Consider the following 20,448-nt stretch of genomic DNA (forward strand, 5'->3'; position numbering starts at 1 on the left):
TTCTTGTATAATGCATGAGTGATTTCTTCTTGTATGAGGAAAAACCTTTTAGCTGACATTGTTTTTATTTTTTATTAATATTATAAGAATTAACATCTCTGATGAAATACATTTTTTGATGGTTGCAGTAGTTGTGGCTGGAAATGGAAAATCGTGGAAACTTCCCCCACAGAGGTTTCATTATCGAAATCACGGGTGATAAGTTGTAACGCTTGGTTGTCCAAAATTTTTAACTGCCACATACGCTTTATTATTCATTCAATATATACTCCGATGTGGACTAACATGTTTCATTTACGTTTCAGAGTTATTCCCGCATCTCCGACATGTTCATGGCTGATTTTGGTCCAAGGATAACTCGGACATGTTTATTCAAAGATCCCGCTGGCAGTTTGTTCAATATCCGGATGGTGAGAGATATGGACTCAGATAACTTCACTTCTGGGATAGCTTCATTGAGAGCCCATTACCGATTGCAAAGAGGGGGTTGGCTGAACCTCTACTATCTTGGTGCTTCTGAGTTCTACTTGAAAGCATTCGATCGGGATATGAAAGAGGTGGATTATCATAAACTACCACAAGTAGTCCAGGAAGTAGGTTGGGATGATTTCCATTATGAACCCAACCAGTATGATAGCGACCCTGATGATCTCTCAGAAGATTTCATCAATGAGGATTCTTTTTACCTAAAAAAGTCACATCTTACATCCAACCGTAAGGTAAACCCTAACATGTTATATTAGTTTATTAGCCTAGTTTATTAGGTAATGAGGATAACTTATTCAACTGTATTTTTTTTTGTCCAAGTTCTTATCAAATTCATGGTAACTAAATGTCACAGTCTGTACCGTTGCTTTGGTGAGAAAAGCCATTCTTCCACACAAGCCGGATCGTTGTGTTTTAAGGGATGAAATTGGCAGACGATATTATTGTGATATGCATTGGGCGAAACGCAGCGGTTCTACCTGCTCTATATCTGGAGGTTGGACTGAATTTGTGAAGACCAATGATTTGGAAGAGGGCGATCGTCTCCGCATGGGCATTGAGCTGAAGGATTGTACTGTGATCCACATTGAGGTGCTACAACGAGCGGAGCGATCGAAGAATGCAAGAGGATCCCCTGCTGTTTGAGTGAGATATTTGTCTGGCTATATTTTTAAGTTTTTGATGAACTTCAAATTGTTATTTTTTTCTCTTGGTATTGTTGGAAACATGGAATGACAATTATGTATGCTTGAATTATATTATGGCTCAGTATTTGTTATCTTCAGATTGTGGTTTTCAGACTTATTTAATCTGAGATGTTGAGACAAAAAACATACATGTTTGAAATCATTTAGATGCTTTATCCTTTTTTAATGTCCAAACTTATATAACTCAAGTGTTGAGATACAAAACATATGTTTGATAATCATTTAGGTACGTACTTATTCTGTGTACATGATTTTTAATTATTTTTTTGAAATCATAGAACATGTATTTTTAGTGTTCAAATGTTACTCACATTTGTAACTTTATGTTTTTTTTTTCGCCTGAGGCATTCTGAACTTTTCTTGACTCTTGATTTGCTTGTTATTTTCATCTATCGAAAAAAATTTCATTTTCCTAAAAAAAAAAACACTATCATATAATATCATTTGTGGGACTCAACACAAGAAATTGATTTCTACCTAAATTCGAAGAGAATTACAAAAAAAAAGTGCGAGTCATTTCATTTAGGGACAAAAAAAATCAGGAGTATGTAAATAGAGAAATTAATAAAATTATTTATGGGACTTTACACATAAAATTGATTCCTCAAATATTTTTTTCGATGGATAAATGATTCATAGCTAAATTATAAGAAACTGGTAAAAACGGTGAGTCATTTCGTTTTGGAAAAAAAAATCCCGGAGTTTGTAACAAGACAAAATAAAAAATAAAATTAACTTTCTTCCGGGTTGTTTGTTTGAGAATTTGAAACTACAAACTAGTTGATTTATCTCATAATATGCTATACTAAAAATACTCTTTTTTATGCTAATTTTTGTTATTTTCTAACTTTTGGAAGATTGAGTCCGTAGGCCATTTCTTGTCCGTTCGATCTTGCTCTACAAGCTTGTTCATAGCCGTTCATTATATAGTCTCAATCGCTTGTGTAAAAAGCTAGGGCTACCCTTCATAATGCCCTATGCCCTAATCATTATCATCATTACACGAGTACACCACCTTTTTGGTGGCCCAAAAAAGCTCTCGAACCAAAGACGGCTGCGTGTGGTAGCTTCTTGAAGAGGACTTTCTATCTTCCGTCACATTGTCCACCACTGTTGGCCTCATTGATTGGTGGAACCACAAACAATCTGAATCGTTCATCATCATGGAAGGTGAACGAGAGTGGCCATACTAATCTTTGTGCTACTCCATCTGCGTATATATAACCTTAGGGTACATGCTATACCAGACACCAGTATCCTCATTTCCAAATTTAAAGTTAAGGTCTTCCAAATCATCAAACGAGAGACACTCATGGCTGGTCGTCCAAAATCTGCTGCCAAGAAAAGCACCCCTAAGAAACGTGCAAAGCCTTCACCAGCAAGCAGAAACGCAAAAAATGAAGTGATTGACATATCTTCAAGGTGAGCTCAACCCCATTGTACTTCCTTTTAATATCATTTGGCTTATCTAAAAAAAAACTCACAAGTCAACACTATTGGTATATGTCAACTTTAAGGCTACCATATTCTCTGAATGTTTAACATATAAAGTGAAACAAACCTTCATATTCATACGGCAACTTTTAAATGTTTTCATGGATACTTGCAATGATCTGTAAAAAATGTTTTAATTACAAGAAACTTCTATACTATTTTATAAGCGTGATATCTCAAGTTTAATACCATTTGAACTTTATACAAGCTCCTTGACTTGCATGCACACAGTGTTTTGGATGATGAACTTGCTATTTGAATGAACTATTTGTTTTTCCTATTTTAAAATTTAAACCACTTTTCTTTGGAATTGAGACGATTGGGTAGCACGTAATGGCAATACATCTTATTATGCAGAATCTTTTTGTTATAAGCTTGATATTTCAGTTTTAATAGCATGTGAACTATATACAAGGTCCTTGACTTGCATGCATACAGTGTTTTGGATGAACATGCTATTTGAATGAACTCTTTGTTTTTTACATTTTCAAATACTATTCTTTGGACTATATACAAGCTCTTATACCTGCTCTGCACGAACCTGTGATTTTAATTGTCATACTTGTTTCGGTATAAGGTCTTAGTTTTTATATTTTCAAGTACTTTACTTTGGAACTGAGAATGTTGGGTAGCACGTTGTCGCCAAAGTGTTTACCAACATCTGCAGTTGAAGTTGGGTTACACGCAACATATCAAGTTAGATGTCGAGGAGAAGATCCCCCAACTTGACTTGTTGCTGCTGGTAAAACACTTTGGGGACATCCAAATTTGCTATTCCTTTGTTATACATAGTTCCTACATTGAACTTGATCCTGGATGTTAGACAGGCATCATAGGATCAAATATTTTTTTGATCATTCACACACTCATATGTTCATCAACTTGATTAAATGTTTTTGATGTTCATATGCTCATGAATTAACATAACTGTTTTCTAAGTTACCACGAGAGTGTCCACCTCCAGACCATGAAAGAGGATACGATGGGAGGGCAGAATCTGTCAAGGGAGATTCTGGACCTGAAGTCAACGCTGATGGATCTTGCTAACACTGTGAACAAACTTGTGACCACAGTGTTTACACCGAGCCCCCTTGTCACACCTCCTGGACTAAGAGAATCAACATTCCCAAGGTCTGTAGAGGATCAGCTCAAGCCTTCAGGTCTATCTGCACGAAGCGAGAAAGCCTTGGATGATCAAACCCCCTTTAAGTGCAAAATGACAGGGAAGAAGCTGTTTTTAACTCAATTTGATGCTAATACCCGAGAGTACTTTAAGTTCGACCCGCTTCATGGTGTTAATGTTGGTTCGGTTTCTGGAATTGAAATACCTCAGGTACACCACTCATATAGGATGTTAAATTTTTATATTGAAAACATTTTCTTATACTTTACATATTTGAGATATTGAATCTAACTTATTTATAAACGTTGTGCAGTATCTGCCAGTTATTTATAGGCCTCCAGGAACAATGAAGCTGAACCAAATTGAGGCTACGGTTGCTGCGTACATATTCGCGGATAGCGGCTTGTCTGGATTAGATGGGTATTTAACTATGACTTTTCATTGCTCTCACAACTTATATAAGTACGTGAATGTTAATGAGTTAAATGTGTTCATGTTGCAGCAAGGAAACACTGGTGAGGTCCAAATTCTGTTATGCCACCAGAGACACACTGAAAACACTCCGTCCACTAGGGTGGGTGGACCAGGATGTGAGGCTTGCCTATTTTTTTTCTTTTTTTTCTTTATGGAAATGCTATGTTAAGCTTCCAATATGTATGTTGATATGCGAACGTAATTTCCTTTAATTTATAGGTCATTAACATGGTTGTCTACATGCTGACTTTCGAAGATGTGGACTTCGCCCACATGAGGACCAAGTGGTTCTTGCCCACAGTTTTTTCGGTAAGCCTTTGTCTTAGTTATTCATGTTAAAAGCTAGTTACACTTGAAGATTAAATTATGTTTAACTATTTGTCATGTTTTTTTCCTATAGCAATATGCATTGCAGGAACAGTCTAACACCAAGACGGAGGACATTGCAGCATGGTACAAGGATACCTTTATGGGAGACCCGGCAAGAGTGAGGAAGGTAAACAATTGCATTGTAGCTAGCATGCTTAGACTTACACTTTCTTTCAATTTATGCCATTGTTTGTTGCTCAAGTCTGGATTCATGTTTTTTTGCAGATATTCATCCCTATTAATGATGAAAACAATCATTGGTTTATGGCTGTGGTTGAGGTGACTGCAAAGAAAATCATTTTGCTGGACTCATTACCAAATGCAGCCCGTAGACAGATCAGGCGGAGAAAATGTATTAGATTGGTAAGTATCAACATGATTACGTATGTTTATATGTGCTTGACACTTTGTTGATCTTCTATTTATGTAAAATCTCATGCAGGGTATTTTCCTTGACGAGTTGTTTGCGCTGCCAAGTTTCTCCACTCCCCCGGGTTTTCCAGCCATGGCTGAGTTCGATGTCATTGAGCCGGAGGAAATTGGAGAGCAGGACCCTGGATCGTAAGAAATAAGCAGACGTCAATTTTGTTTTTCAATTTAATTGCAATTTACTAAAGCGTTCCTTGACACTTGACAGGAACGATTGCGGGGTTTGGGTGTCTACTTGGATGACGGACAGTGTTTGGGCTGAAAACTATAGGATTTTTGTAATCCTTTGTTATTTTTGCTTAATTTATACATATATTCCCATGTGTGTGTGTGTATTACCTTTGGACCATTTCTTTTCTTATATTTTGAACTTCTGTTTACGTAGGTGTCCGATGAGACAAGGTTGCGGCTTGCTGTGGACTTGGTGATCAAGCCACACAACCTATGCCTCAATGAGGTCATTGCAAATGCCTTCAAATGGTGGAACGAATACCCAAAGAACAAGGAATCAATCTGATCTGTGACTGTTTATGGACAATTGTGTGTGTGTTGTGGTAATGGTTTGTAATATTTGTGGCAATGGTTTGGACTGTTATTTGTGACAGTGGTTTGGACTGTTATTTGTGATTTGGTCTGTAATTTGGACTGTTATTTGTGATTTAGACTGTTATTTGTGATTTCGGGACAATGGTTTGGTTTGGAATTTGGTGACAATGGTTTGTTTTTGGAAAGTTGAGATTTGGTATGTAATTTGTGGTTTTGAACTATGGTTTGTCATTTGTGATTATGGACACTTGATTGGAATGAAGTGCTCCTGTTATATATGGTGATGTTTTTGCTTGTAAGTGTTCTCATCTCCCTGAAAGTCCTATTGTTGGTGCCGGGGCAGTGCAAGGCTATATAACTAAGAGATAAGTACACTATGTCATGCAACTATATTTTACTTGCCTTACCTATTTTGCATGGCTAATCGCTTAGCCTTCTTATTATACTTGCAGATGTAGTTGAGGGATCACTCTCTCATCTCGCACTTACCCATTCTTATTTTTAGTGTCTTTTGAAACTTGTGTGGTCTTTCTCAGGGAAGGACGCACATACAACAGTATGGGGGCAAATGACCCCACGGAAATCTTAAGCAATATATCAACATATAATGGATACTATAATATTGCCCCCGTTCAAGGAATTTGGTTGTGCCCCCATACTACGAGAGATTCTGTGATTGTTATCTACTTTTCTATGTTTTATGTTCTAGTAAAAATGTCTGTTGGATCATTCTTTTACTTTTCTTTTTTAGAGAGTTACAATATTCCAGCATTTTGTAGTTTTTATTTCTATGTTTTTGTTCAATGTGTCTTTTCTCATATGAGTTGGAAAATTACATGAACCGACCCCAACTTCCTCCTTTCCAAATTTCCCTCACAATATCCCACCAAAGCTTTTCTTTGGTGGAAGACATTAATCGTTAATTTTTTCGAAGAATTTGCTGCTACCCATTATATATGTAAGAGCTATTATGCATCACTTGGTTTTCATTTTTTTATTGGCCTTCCATTTAGCAGTAAACCAACAAACCATATTGTCATTTTTCACTTGTTTTTTTTATTAAAATGATTCTTATAAAAAATTTTGCAAAGATTTTTTTTTTGGACATATTGCCCCACAAACAAACATTTCTGGATCTGTCACTGGTCTTTCTACTACATGGCCTTCTTCACAAGCACCTGGTCTTTATTGTTTGAAGTGTTAAAAAGTTTTTATATTTTCAAATACTTTTCCTTGACAAAATTTACTCAACAGAATAAATGATTTGATGAAATTCGATAGGTTACGTTTTGCATTTCTGAAGGTATAACGTTTATTTAACCATCCAGGTTTTGAGGTAAATGACTTGTAATGAAAACATGTTTGTAAGACTCAAATGAATCATCTTTATAGTGTTTTTATTTTGGACTTACATATTTAAATGTTTTCTTTCAACACTCTCTCACACAGAAGCCTTCTTCCCATCAACAAGCAGCTAACAAATTTACACTTAGGAAATAGGAATGATAAGGGTTACTTATAGGAAAACCTAAAACAAATTCTTGTTATTGATGATGTTCTTATGCATAGACCAAGCTATAAGCCTATAAGAGAGTTCAATTTAAATAAGTGCAGCTTGTTCTTCTTCTCCCAATTTCTGCTTTTCTGCCAATGTGACTGCAGCATAAAAACTTTCCTACCCAAGCCCAATTTTATTTATTTTACTAAACAGATATAATAGTCAGAATAAATTATTTATTTTATTTATTTATAGTGTTGTTATTTCATCAACTGTAAATACATTTCCCGATGCATAAAAAAAAAACAACAATAAAGACTTGTACACAATTTTCGTTGCTCTGAATTCTCTTTTTCTCACTTGGTTGATGTGATGCCATCTCTAGACTGTGCTTAAGCATTGGGAACTGGCCCAAAACTGTTCTTTGCCAAAAAAACCCAAGTCCCAAACTTTGACCATTAATTCCGTTAATTTCTATGCGAGTGCAGGTTCGATAAATAGGGTTTCATTTCTCCTTCTTGTCACACAAATCCCCTTTCACATTTCTCTCAGTTTTGATGTTTTTCCTCTCCAATGTTTTATTTGCTCTTTCAGGATTTGGCTACTCAGATCCACAGTTCCCTAACCATCCTTCATCAGTCTGCATTCGCAAAGAAGCTAAATAGAATGGGACCTTGTTCCAGTAGAAAATGCTCTTTGGAGGCCGTTTGTGAGTGTGTTTGGAAAACCCATTCAGGATCCACGTTTGGCCCCGATCCACGTTTACAGAAGCAAGTTGCTTTTGGATTTCTGGATCCACGTTTGGCCTCTCCAGATTTGAAACCAAACACACACTGTGTTTATTCTGTGCACTTCACCAGAATTGGACGAGGCTTGGTCATGAGGAACAAGAGGACCAGCAGTAAATCGATGCTGAATATAAAGAGAGCTTGCTGCAGCTCGGAGAACGTTGTCTCAGAGGTTCATTTTAACGACCTGGACCAGAACAAGACGAGCCTTGGTCGTGAGAAAGAAACAGACCAGGATGCTACGAATCTTGGGTCCCTTATCAAGTGCACCTTGCATAGGTGTAGCATAAATTATTTATCAGCCCCTGTAGGTCTGCTAGTTCCTTGAATTCCACCTTGTCCTTCTTACCCCACTTCACACCCTCACACCTTCTTCATACCCTCCTCAACTGTCAACACCACCCCTTCTTCACACTCTTCTCACCTGTCATCACCACCATTACTACACGCTCTCCTCAACTCCACACTCTATGTAGTTTCCACCGCCGCATACCACCACCCTACAACCATTCTCGCACCCTTCTTCCTTGTTGAGCTACAACCAACTCACCACTCATGTGTCTATGCCAGTAACCAAGCTCCACAATGATCAAATCAGATTGTTTCACCGTGTTTTAACTCTATCAAATAACAATGGAAGGTTGTTTCACCGTGTTTCAATATCTGATTCCTCACTAACATCTTTCGGTCACCTTGTACAGAAATAGCTTGTAGAGGGCAACTCTTAGGAAGATACAATGTTCCAGTATCTAATTGATCTGAATTTCCAATTGTACCTTTAAGATTCTATTTAAACTACGTTTATTAGCTTCTAATTCTGTTCTTTCCCATTATGTTAAGTGTTAACATTAGCTTGAGGCATACCACATACAAGTTTGATCAAAATTCTGGTTTTCAGCATAAGCATGCAGCAAAGACTTCTTATTAAGTTTAAAATTGGCTTGACAAAAAAATAACATACTAACATTTTTTTAGATTAAAATTCTGGACTCAAACCATTTAAGATCTGTTTTCCACCAAATGTAGGGTGCAAAGTAACAGTGTATCCGACATCTTTGTTGTAATATTGTCATGACAATTTTAATCAATCAATTAACATGATGAACACTAGAATTCATTCATTGTACAAAATACAGACGTGTTAGAGAATCAGCTTCATAGTAACTACAGTCGTTTGGGTCAAAAGAACACATATAAACTAACTAAGCCACACTGGGCACAACAAAATGCAACAACATTAGAGCAATAATAATAAAAACTGCACAATTAATTGTTATTTTAAATTTCTTCTCAAGAGAAGCAACTTCCAGCATTGTTGTTTCCAATGTTTCCTTAGTTGTCTCCAACTCTTTCTCCAAGCATAAAATTTTCCCCTTTTGGTCTTCCACCTCTTCCTTCATGTCTCTGTACATCTTTACTAATCCATTGAAAACCCTATACAAACCTGGATTAATTTCATCACACCACACAAAAAATTTGCAGGGTATTATGGGAGGTAAGCCATATCTTCCACAACCCCAAAACTTCCTCCTAGGGTTCTTTTCAGTATTAGAATGTTTGATAGTGGCTTGTACACCACAAAAGCACAGTAGGAAGTTCTCCCCCCCAAGCGATGATGATAACCTTCTTGTACAGGAAGAAGATGAAGAACTCTCCATTGCCTATTCAACAAATGAGAAAGTATTAATTCCAGGGAGGGGTGAGATCTCTGTGTTGATTCAAGAGGGTCCCTTCAGAACGTTATCACAAGCACAAAATTGGTGCCAGTTTAAGTATAAGCAACTTCGTAGCAAGTAACAGATCAAACAAAAGGTTGTCAACAAATGCATATAAAGTTGACCTATGTTTTCTTCCATAAGTTTTCATCATAAGCTGTAATATCAAAGTACTAAACTAATAACAACTAATACTACACTGGATCTTAGCCAAAAGGCAGTCTTTTAAGAAAAAATCCGACAGTATGGAACCACACTGGACATGAGTTGGAGTAGCAGATCAACATAAAAATGGAATTTGAATGCCCAGAAGCTAGTTTTGATCATGCATGAACAATGTACCTCACAACAAGTCAGTTAATTCAAATCAGACACTTAAATAAGCGAGTGAAAACAACCAGAGAATACCTTGGTGCTGCAAAAGGGTGGCCTTCGTGGTGAGCGTGTATGGCTGAATCGTGTTCTGTGCAGATAGAGGGAGGAGTACACGAATGCTTTCAATTCGATCTTCGGGCAACAGCGGAAAGGTTATGATCGGCGCCGGCGAATGACGGTAGAGATGAGTTTCCACCGTTGTTACAGAGTGTGATGCCGATTAGGGTTCTTAAATGGAATTGTGATTTTTGAATTTGAATTGGGGTTAGATTTGGGTTTTAGGGTTTCATAAAATTTCTTGGGATTTGGGTTTTAGGTTTTCAAATTATTCTTATTTTACTTGTTTTCGTTTTTTATTTTCATTTTCGGTAAATTACGTAAATGCAATTTTATAAATTATGTAAAGTTCAGGGACTAAAGTCAGAGAACTGAATACTTTCCTTGGTCAAACGCTGACAAGGCACGAAGTTACACAGGTCGGTTTCCTATAGAGCCACATACGGGTGGCATCGCTGCCTCAAAAATCCGGAGTGGCTTGGAAGAGCTCGCCTTTTTTCATTGTTAAAAAAAAATTTAAATTTGGCATCTTACCCACCTAAATTCTTACGCTACGAGAAAATTCAATACCCAACATATCTCTTCATTACTCACCCCCATAACACCACACCCATCATATATACCACACTCTCATTCCATTCTATTATTTTCTCCCCATTGTTGATTGTTCCACACTCTCCTCTTTAACAGAATCCTGCATTTTTAAGTTTTTACAAAGACAGGGTGATTTGCAATGGTGTACGTTTGTAGATGACAAGCTCATTATTGTGAGTATATTTGGATCATCTACCAACTTTCGATGATAATTCACAAAAAAGTAGTTTAGGCCTTAGGGTCTCATCATTATGTGTACATCACAGAAGAGATTAAAGATTGTAATTTAAATGCCCTATAAATTGACATTCTTCATGTTTAATATTCTTGATTCTGCAGATGTTTTATTACTAGAACTCCGGTAGGTTACAAATTAATATTATGTTGTTTAATAAATTATCGGATTTAAAACCTAAAATGTAAATATGTGGAAATTATAAAGTTGATTTTTGCAACTGGGGGTATGCGGAATATTGGTAATGGCAAAAGTGTTAAGGCTTGGTCAGACAAGTGGGTTCCAGGGACGGATACACTGGTGTATAGTGTGGAGCTTGCTCAACATTTTGGAGTCACTCTTGTGTCTGACCTTATGCTGCCGGGCTTGCTGGCATGGAATAGGGAGCTTATCAATTTTATTTGTTGTCCGCCGACGGCGCAAGCGATTATGGCAATTCCTTTGCCTCTTGTCCCTCATGATGATGTTCTGTATTGGCCCTTCTCTTCAGATGGTCATTACTCGACAAAGTCAGGTTACCAATTCCTACGCCACGGCGCTGAAGCTGTTGTTGCGTCCTCTTCCCAGGTTCCCTCTCTTCCGCGTGCGAATTGGAGGAAGCTTTGGAAAGCTGATGCGCTCCCTCGATGCAGTGAGACGGGGTGGCGGGCGTGCCTTGAGGTCCTTCCGGTGCGAGCCTACCTTCATGCGCGCGGTTTGGTCACGGACCCGACGTGCCCGCGTTGTTTGGTAGCTCCGGAGACTGTCCAACATGCGTTGCTCTTTTGCCCGATGGTGCAGCCAATTTGGTTTGCCAGCTCTCTTGGTTTCCGCCTAGCTCATGAGTGCCGAGTGCACGAGTTTGTTTCTGATTTTATGCAGGTTGCAGACATGTCCAGCCTTGGAGCTTTTCTCACCTTGCTGTATGCGATTTGGATGGCCAGAAATGAGCTATGTTTCAAGGAGAAGGCTTCAACATTGGAGCAGATTTTGACCCATGCAGCTTCACTCACACCGCTGCCACCTTTGGAGGGTCCTATGGTTCCGCAAGTTCACCGTCCCAACACTTGGTCCCGTCCACATCCGGGCACGTTCAAGATCAATTTTGATGCGGCGATGGCTCCTACCGGCGACGCAGGCTTCGGTCTTGTTGCTAGGAATTCTCGTGGGGAAGTGTTGGCAGCAGCGTGCTCCTCGCATGGTCCAGCAGCATCTTCTTTGTTAGCGGAGGGGCTCTCTTTCCGTTGGGCGCTCGGTTTGGCTATGGATCTTGGTTTCCGGCGCGTCGTGTTCGAGACCGACTGTCTCCTTCTTTATGAGGCGTGGAAGCGCCGGGGTGGTTGCTCTATTTTAGACTCTTTGATATTAGACTGTCGTCGTTTGTCTTCTGGTTTTGATGCTTTTGATTTCAGTTTTATTCGCCGTACTGGCAATAGTGTCGCTGATGCTTTAGCTAAGCGTTCTTTTATTTTGGGTGTTTGGGTTTGGATTGAGGAGATCCCTCAAGACTTTTATGGCTTAGTCCAATCTGATGTAATGGCCTCTGAGCCCTCTGTTTCTTCGTAATTGAATGAATCATTTTTCAAAAAAAATAAAGTTGATTTTCAACTTTTTGAAAGTGTTTGTGTTCGTGTGTTCGGTAAAAATCTGAAACACTTACTTTAAAATTCTTACTTTCGGGTTTTTAAAATCATGAAATAGATAACTTTCTCCGCCAGGAATATCAGCTCCTAGAATGTTAGCCATGAAATACCTTTCGGGTTTTTAAGATCATGAAACAAATAATTTTCTACGCCAGGAACCTTTCAGGTTTTAGACTCCGGAAGCATAACATTAAGCTACCACATGTTTGCAACTCATTCGGGGAAACAAATGCATATCTATTCCAACAAATATTTTTTTAATTTAGAATTCGAACTTATACTCTTATTTTACCAGGTTTAATTTACTTACCACTAGATCAACACATTGTTAATAGTAATACACATCTTTCTAATTAATCATTTTGAGCATTGTTGTCAATCTCTAGAGATATCTCTTAATCTCTTACGAGATTACGACTCTTAATCTCTTACGAGATTACGATATCATGTACCAAAAACGAGACTAGCGGGGGGTAATAACTGTTTTTTCAAATCTCGGCTGATATCTCGAGATATCTCTTAATCTCGTGTAATATCGCGAGATTACCACGAGATTACGAGATTAGCTTGTTTTGTTAAAAATGTCAATAAAATGTTTTGTCTAAGGCTATTTCAGTCATTTAACCCACAAATTTTAGGGTTTTCACTCATCTCTGTAATTCTTGCCACTCAACTATGTAGTTCTTTCCACTTCTTCTCTCATCTCTGTGTGCGCAGCCTACATTCATCCTCTCGCGCGACCACCAACACAACTTCCTCCTCCGACGCGGCTTCCTCCTCCTTTTGGTGAAATCCAATCTGATGATGAATGGATAACTAAAGAGGTAGATGTAGAGGAGAATGATATTGGTCATGATGATATTGTGGATATCATTGAATTAGTTCAAGACAACATTGAGAATTTGGTTCTTGATCCTAATGTTGGAGGGTCTAAGTCTATCTCATCTGAGGAAGAACTTGATGGTGATGATGGAGATGATGATTCTAGTTGTCCTAAATTCGACGGTGTTGTAGGATTTTAAATTTGGATGACGTGTGACTTATTTGTTCTTTTTTTTTTAAGTTTATCCTAACTTGTATTGATGTTTTGTTAACTTGTTATGACTTTGTACCTTAGGTTTGATATTTGGTAATTTTGTGCATGATTTTAATTGTCGTTGTTGGATAACTTGGATAATTTTTAGTACTATTAGTGTGACTTAATCATTATTATAGTTTTAAAATTATTATTTTTGCACGAGGTAATCTCTTACGAGATTACGTTACGAGATTACCTCCCCTCCACGAGATTAGGTAATCTCTAGAGATTAACAACCATTTCAATAACTTTTTCAAAATTTATAATTTTGAAACTATCTTTTTTTTAAGGGTCAAAACAAAAAAGTTGTATTTTTTCCTCTAGTAACTAAAATCTCAAGATACTCAAATATAAATTTTTTATTCTCATGTATTATATTCTTTTTTTGAATTTTATATAACTCGAATTGCATGCAACATATTTTCACTTTTAAGATATTATTTTTCAAATATGTGTACTTATAAAGTAATGAAAATAACTATCTAAAGATTACATAAAATCAAATGCAGTTTTTTGTTTGTTTATATTGATTTACGTACTCTACAAGATATTGGAGACAAAAGAAAAGCCTAGAAGGGAGGTGCAAGAACATTATTAAAAGTAAAACTCTGGCAATCAATATGCATATATAGTTATTATAAACTTGGTATAATATAAGGCCCACTCCACTCATATGTCATCTCTCGCTTTCATAAAAAATAAGGTTTTTTTTTCTTTCATAAAAAATAAGGTTGGTAACACACTCTTTCTTTCATATCTGCGATGTTTCTGTCTTAACAAACACACCCTTATTATAAGGTTTGTATGTATTGGCGCCCTTAAAACGGAGGCTGCGATATTGTTCCTATATATATATTTCTATCAAGTGTTAAACATCGATCTCACCATCACTCACCTCAAACTAAATGCTAGAGAAGAACAAAAAGAAAAAGGTACTAAGATAATGAAAGGAAGCAAGCCCTATCTGGTTGTGATTGCCATCCAAGCTATATATGCTGCCATGTTTCTGCTCTCAAAAGCTGCATTCGACCATGGCATGAACAATTTCATCTTCACCTTCTACAGACAGGCACTAGCAACCCTTTTCTTGATCCCGTTCGCTTTGTTCTTCGAATGGTAGACACAATTTTCTTACAGTAATGAGACACGCAGACAAACAAATAATGCAGACATTCGACAAAACCTCATTTTTCTATCTATCTCTTTGTTCTAATATTATATATCACATCCATAACTTCTTTCTCCTCTCTTCATTTCTTACTTCGGATGTCTATTAGATCTTTGCACTATGCGTACGTCTACGAGTGATTTTCCATTTTCTTATAACACTCATCTCATGATCATGTCTTAGTTCGGCTCCTTAACTTTCCAATGCCTATATATATGATATGCATTTTTTGGATGTAGGAAACATGCACTGCCTTTGCCTTTTCGGACCTTCTGCAAGATTTTCTTCCTATCTTTATGTGGGTATGTATGACCAAAATGTCGAGTTGACACGTAACACATATATTATAGTTGAAGCATACAATATATGCTGTTTTTTTTTTCATTGAAATTATTGTGTCTTAATTTCTCAGGATTACTTTAAGCCTGGATGTTTATGGTGTTGGTCTTATTTACACCTCTGCAACTTTGGCTGCTGCTACTACAAACTGTCTTCCAGCTATCACCTTCTTTCTGGCGCTCCTACTAAGGTAATTTAAGTACAATTGATATCCAGAGCTATCACATGCAAGGTTTTAAATTGCCACTGCATCATGGAGTCACAGATAAAAGCAAGTTGAAGTGGCTGCAATTAATTGTGGTCATGTTGTCATTGCAGCAACTCTAAATTCGTTATGTTGTAGCTGCAATTACAGTTGCGGACCGCAATTTAAAACCATGCTTACATGATGGTTTTGCATGCTATTCATCAATCATAGTTAGTTAGTTATCCCCACCCTTGAATTCAGATCTGGCCGTTAAGCCCATCTAGGGTGGTAATGAATATAAAGAAATAATGCTAGCCCTTGTTAAAATTAAACTTTTTTTTTTAAATCTTGTTAAAATTAAACTTGATTTGTTCCACCTTTGAGTTGAGCTACTATTATTGCACAAGATTCTCTGAATAAATACTTAAAGCATGCCAAAATTTACTCACAAATCTTACTTTGATAAAGCACACCTTTAATTTACAATAGATAATAATAAGAATTATGATGCGATCAGACATGGTGATCAATAATTAACGTTTAGTCAAAAGAACTTGACGTCAGGTATATGCTATTTATAGCAAAAGCAGAAGAAAATAAAGACCTGGCACTTAAATCATTCAAATGATTCTCACCTAATATATATTTTTTTAATTAATCATTCATGTTTTGTGTAGTGCAAGGTGTCACATTAATTGGGTTGAGCATGGCCCAACGCCACTTTTACTCAACTTCGATCCAAATTTATTTATTTTTACGATCCAAATGTTATATTCTATTTTATTCTATATTTAGGGGTTTTAAAGCGGGTAACCTGCGTCTGTCCTGCCCCGCCCCGCACTCAACCCGCCTAAAAACGGGGTGGGACGGGCTAACCCGCATAAAAGACAAGTTGGAAAAGTTGAGTCCGCCCTGCGTAGTGGCGGGTTTGCAGGCTCATGGGCCAGCCCGCACAAAAAGAAAAAAATGTTTTGGTTATTATTATAGATACCAAGTCTTCCCAACAATATGTTTCATAAGCTATTTTTTGCCTTGGGCATTCTGACTTCATTAATTCGTAGTCCACCCGTGTTTGAATCTCATGTTGAAGTTGAACACGATTGTCTATTCCAGCTTGCATGTTTTATTATTGGTCCTTGCTCTTCCAAAATCAAGAGCTTCACCGTTCGTCTACTGTTCAGAAAATAGACAAAGTTCCATCTACTTTTCACATTATTTGTGTTCCATTTGGAGCAACATCATGCTCTTTATCTTTGATTGTTGGGAGATAATTTAATTGCCAGAGTAACAAAACATGTTGACATATTTAACTTAAAAGAATGAAGGGGAAAAGCCCATTTTTTAAAGGTGGAAAACAATAAGGTGCAAAATTATAAAGTAATGGACACTAGGAGGAAAAAAAGACAAGTGTGGAATGCCCGTGGGTTGGCCCGCCTGCTGCAGGTTAGCCCCCTAGACATGCGGGGCGGAGAGTCATTTTTGCGGCTCACCCCGCACTTTTTTGCGGGCTTGCGGGTTGGGCTCGTGGGTTATATACTTTGACACCCCTACCTATACTATATACTATTTCCGAAATAAAAAGTGGGAATTCCGACAAGTGTTACTCCCTCATATTATGGGCCTGTTTGATAGTAGTTTTAGTTTTCAGTTTTTAAAACAGTTTTCAGAAACAATTCTTAAAAACAGTTTTCAGAAGAAGAAAACAGTTTAAATGACATGTTTTCGAACATTTAGAAAACTGATATCTGAAAACTAAAAGCTGAAACTGAAAACATCTTTTACCTGTTTTGGTTTTTTAGTTTTAAAAACTGAAAATGAGAACTGTTTTCAAAAACTGTTTTTGAAAACAGGTCTTACCAAACAAGTTTTCAGTTTTTAAAAACTGAAAACTATTTTGGAAACAGTTATCAAACAGGGGGTCTTTCTTCATAAGTTTTCTCTCGTATTATTATTAGTTGGTTAATGATGTCATATTTATATTTCTAATTTTACACTAATTTAAGTATTAAATAATCTCACATTTTCAAAAATAACTACTCCCTCCGTTCCAAAACTATTGTAGTTTTAACTTTTTTGTTTTGTTCCAAAACCATTGTTGTTTTACATCTCCAAAGCACTTTATCTCATTCTCTTCCATTCATGTCCTCATTTAATATTGTATCTCCCAAGTACCACCTCTTATTTCCACCAATCACAATTCTCACAAATTAGTTGACCAATGATTTTCATTCTCTCTCTTTCATATAACTCATATTAAATAAGAGTGTTTTAGTCAAATTATAACATTAATTAATGAACTCTTAAACTTTGTGAAAAAACTAAAATTACAATAGTTCTGAAACGGAGGGAGTATTGTATTATTATGTCATTTAATGGTTATTAATGAAATTAGAATAATTAACAAAAGTCAATTGTGACTTTTGAGTTCAATTGATTGTTTTATTCATTTATTCATACTATTATTCCATATATGCACGACGCGAGATTGATACTTGTATATTAGTAAACAGGAAATAGGTGATTTAGCTTTCTTAACCATTAGGTTAAGCGCAATTCAAATTTGGGAACAGATGAGTTGATTCACTTTATTTAAGAAGAAAATACCTTTAAGCTAACCGGTGATAGAAAGCCAATGGTTTGTTGGGGAGACTCAGGCTTACTATTAAGGAGTGTTAGGAAATTTCTCTCAGGAAAGTTACTTACGAGTTGTGATTTTACTTGGCGCTTGGACCTATTTTTAATTCTATATTAGATTTAAATTGTACCACCTCCAAACTATCGGATAAATTCACTACTAAGTAGGAGCGTCATGAGATCTCTATGAAGAAGGTTTTCTAAGAACTGGGGTGCTTCCACCTATACTTTTTATTCTATATTATGATTAGATTTAAATTTTATATTTTTGCATTTATGAACTCTGATCATTTTTTTATTCTATACTTTTTTAATTTCAGAATGCATGTAAGCATGTTTGACGTTGAGCCTATCAAAATGAATAAGATTTTCAACCATGTTAAATCTTAACAGATTTTCAACCCTTCACAAAACAAGCTATTTTTTTTTATTTGGCAAATGTTAATTAGTTGTTAGTAATGTTAGTAAATCACTTTCAAAAAAAAAATGTTAGTTTGAACCAGTGGCGGATCCAGGACCCCGAGGTTAGGGGGTTCAAATTTTATAAATGAACACATTGGTAAAAATATAATTTAAAATAACTTTAATATGTTTTATACATGATAAATTATACAAGTCATAATTGTACAAATAGGTGGGTCTTTGGTGCAAATAGGTGCAAAACTTAATCTACTAGTATAATTTAAAATTTTCAAGGGGTTCAAAAAAAAATTATATAGGAAATTAAGTGCAATTTTTTTGGTTCAGGGGGTTCAGCCGTCACCACAACATAGGTCCGCCCCTGGTTTGAACCCTTAACCATTCACATTTCATTTCACCCAACTCTTATGTCTCTAACTCTTACCGGTTACCATAACATGTTACTTATCCACATGAGATTTTTGAAATTTCAGGAGAGAGAGATTGAAAGTAAAGACCATCCCTGGAATTGCTAAGTTAATAGGCATTTTAGCATGCTTGGGTGGTGCAGCAATCCTTGCCTTTTATAAAGGTCCTCACTTTAAATTTTTAAGCCACCGTCCCCTCCTGGGAAACCATAAAAGCCAACAACATCAAGGTCATAATGCTCTCTCTGCCTCTGGTACATGGATAAAGGGTTGCTTCCTCATTCTCCTCTCCAACACATTTTGGGGGTTGTGGCTTGTGCTACAGGTAATTAATCCTATCCCACTTTTTCAATTGAGTCATCATAACCTAAATTAATTGTCTTGTATTTATCTAGTCATCTAATTATTAAGCTTTTTTAATGTTGGTTAGCCAGGCTTTTGTTATAAAAAGTTACCCTTCAAAGCTTATCTTCACAACCCTTCAGTGTTTCTTAAGCTCAATTCAGTCTCTAGTGATTGCCTTGGCCATAGAAAGGGATATTGAGCAATGGAAATTGGGTTGGAATGTCAGGCTCCTCGCTGTAGTATACTGTGTAATTAATCCTCTCAATTTTCATCATCACCAAATTGATTAACTTTTAATTACCTCTATGTGTTTAAACTCATGACTAATTGCAATCAATTTGTGTTGATACTTGATAGGGAGTTATGGTTACTGGTGTGGGCTTTTACTTGCAGACTTGGGTTATAGAAAAGAAAGGACCAGTGTTTCTCGCAATGTCAATGCCATTGGCTCTGATTATTACAATCATTTCCTCTGCAATTGTCTTGGGCGAGATAATAAGTTTGGGAAGGTAAAATTAATTAGTTCCATTGATAAGTTAATTAATTTGGTCTAATTCCTGCACAAGAGAGACTAATCATGTGAATGAGTTTTGTTCAGGAAACCAATGTAAAAATTGTCATTTAGTAGTGTTCGTTTTTTAGAATCTGCTGATTGGTTGTGTGATTGCTTTTTGATATTTGATTTCAGCATTTTAGGTGGGTTGGTAATGGTTCTAGGATTGTACAGTGTGCTGTGGGGAAAAAGCAGGGAGCAAATCTTAAAAGTCTCGCTGGATTTGGAGCAATCATCAGGTTAAAACGAGCTTTCAAATACGATGATGTGTGGATTTTCAACGTCAAAAACATAAGAAAAATTTGACATGAGAGGATTCATTGTGGTGAACTCTAAGACATGTCATGTTTTTTGCAGAATGAAGCTAGTTGTTGGAAAATATATACCTTATGGTTATGAAATATGGATAAAGCTGAGCATTCCTTCTTGTGCATGAGAATAATAAATTTCGCTTTTAATGATTAAATATGTTAAGGAGCCTCATGCTCTATGTAGTCAACATCAAAGATCTATGTAGCTCAAGGCTTGAATTTAGTCCTCCCTTATTGTAAAATGGTTGCATAACCTAAACAATCAAAAGTTTTAATGGAGTTAAAATTTGGCTACTTGTGATATAGTAACTCAAATGGAGTCTAGTTCTTCAAAATCAGAGATGGAAACCTATAGATGATGTTGGTGACAAACTGACAGTGATGATGCATTCACTTTGAGGAAGAACAAAAACACGAGTGAAAGAGAAGTGCAGAATATGCGAAGGGTGCATACCATATAACAATAAGATGTTATTCATACCAAATTTTATCTT

At 36.6% G+C, this 20,448-nt stretch overlaps 1 protein-coding gene across 2 annotated transcripts; it reads left to right on the forward strand.

Annotated features, from left to right (window-relative positions):
- Window positions 1-14,404: 14,404 nt before the first annotated feature.
- On the forward strand, window positions 14,405-20,248 carry LOC130732057 (WAT1-related protein At5g64700-like). 2 transcript variants are annotated; one of them, XM_057584183.1, is made up of 8 exons: window positions 14,408-14,706; window positions 14,998-15,060; window positions 15,171-15,287; window positions 18,812-19,070; window positions 19,180-19,338; window positions 19,448-19,599; window positions 19,779-19,882; window positions 20,001-20,248. In XM_057584183.1, the coding sequence occupies exons 1-8, from the start codon at window positions 14,534-14,536 to the stop codon at window positions 20,003-20,005; spliced, it is 1,032 nt and encodes a 343-aa protein (XP_057440166.1). In that variant the 5' UTR covers window positions 14,408-14,533; the 3' UTR covers window positions 20,006-20,248. The 2 variants fall into 2 exon arrangements, with proteins under 2 accessions (XP_057440167.1, XP_057440166.1); XM_057584184.1 differs by having other exon boundaries at window positions 14,405-14,706; window positions 19,818-20,248.
- Window positions 20,249-20,448: the final 200 nt, after the last annotated feature.

Source organism: Lotus japonicus, chromosome 1 (assembly GCF_012489685.1).
Source record: "Lotus japonicus ecotype B-129 chromosome 1, LjGifu_v1.2".
NCBI classification, from domain to species: Eukaryota; Viridiplantae; Streptophyta; class Magnoliopsida; order Fabales; family Fabaceae; genus Lotus; species Lotus japonicus.

Excerpts from the sequence above, each read along its gene's own strand:
- LOC130732057 (XM_057584183.1), top strand. The coding sequence starts at position 14,534 with ATGAAAGGAAGCAAGCCCTATCTGGTTGTGATTGCCATCCAAGCTATA. Across the intron at positions 19,071-19,179 it reads GGTTGTGGCTTGTGCTACAG|GCTTTTGTTATAAAAAGTTA; the intron begins GTAATTAATCCT and ends TTGGTTAGCCAG. Across the intron at positions 19,600-19,778 it reads GAGATAATAAGTTTGGGAAG|CATTTTAGGTGGGTTGGTAA; the intron begins GTAAAATTAATT and ends ATTTGATTTCAG.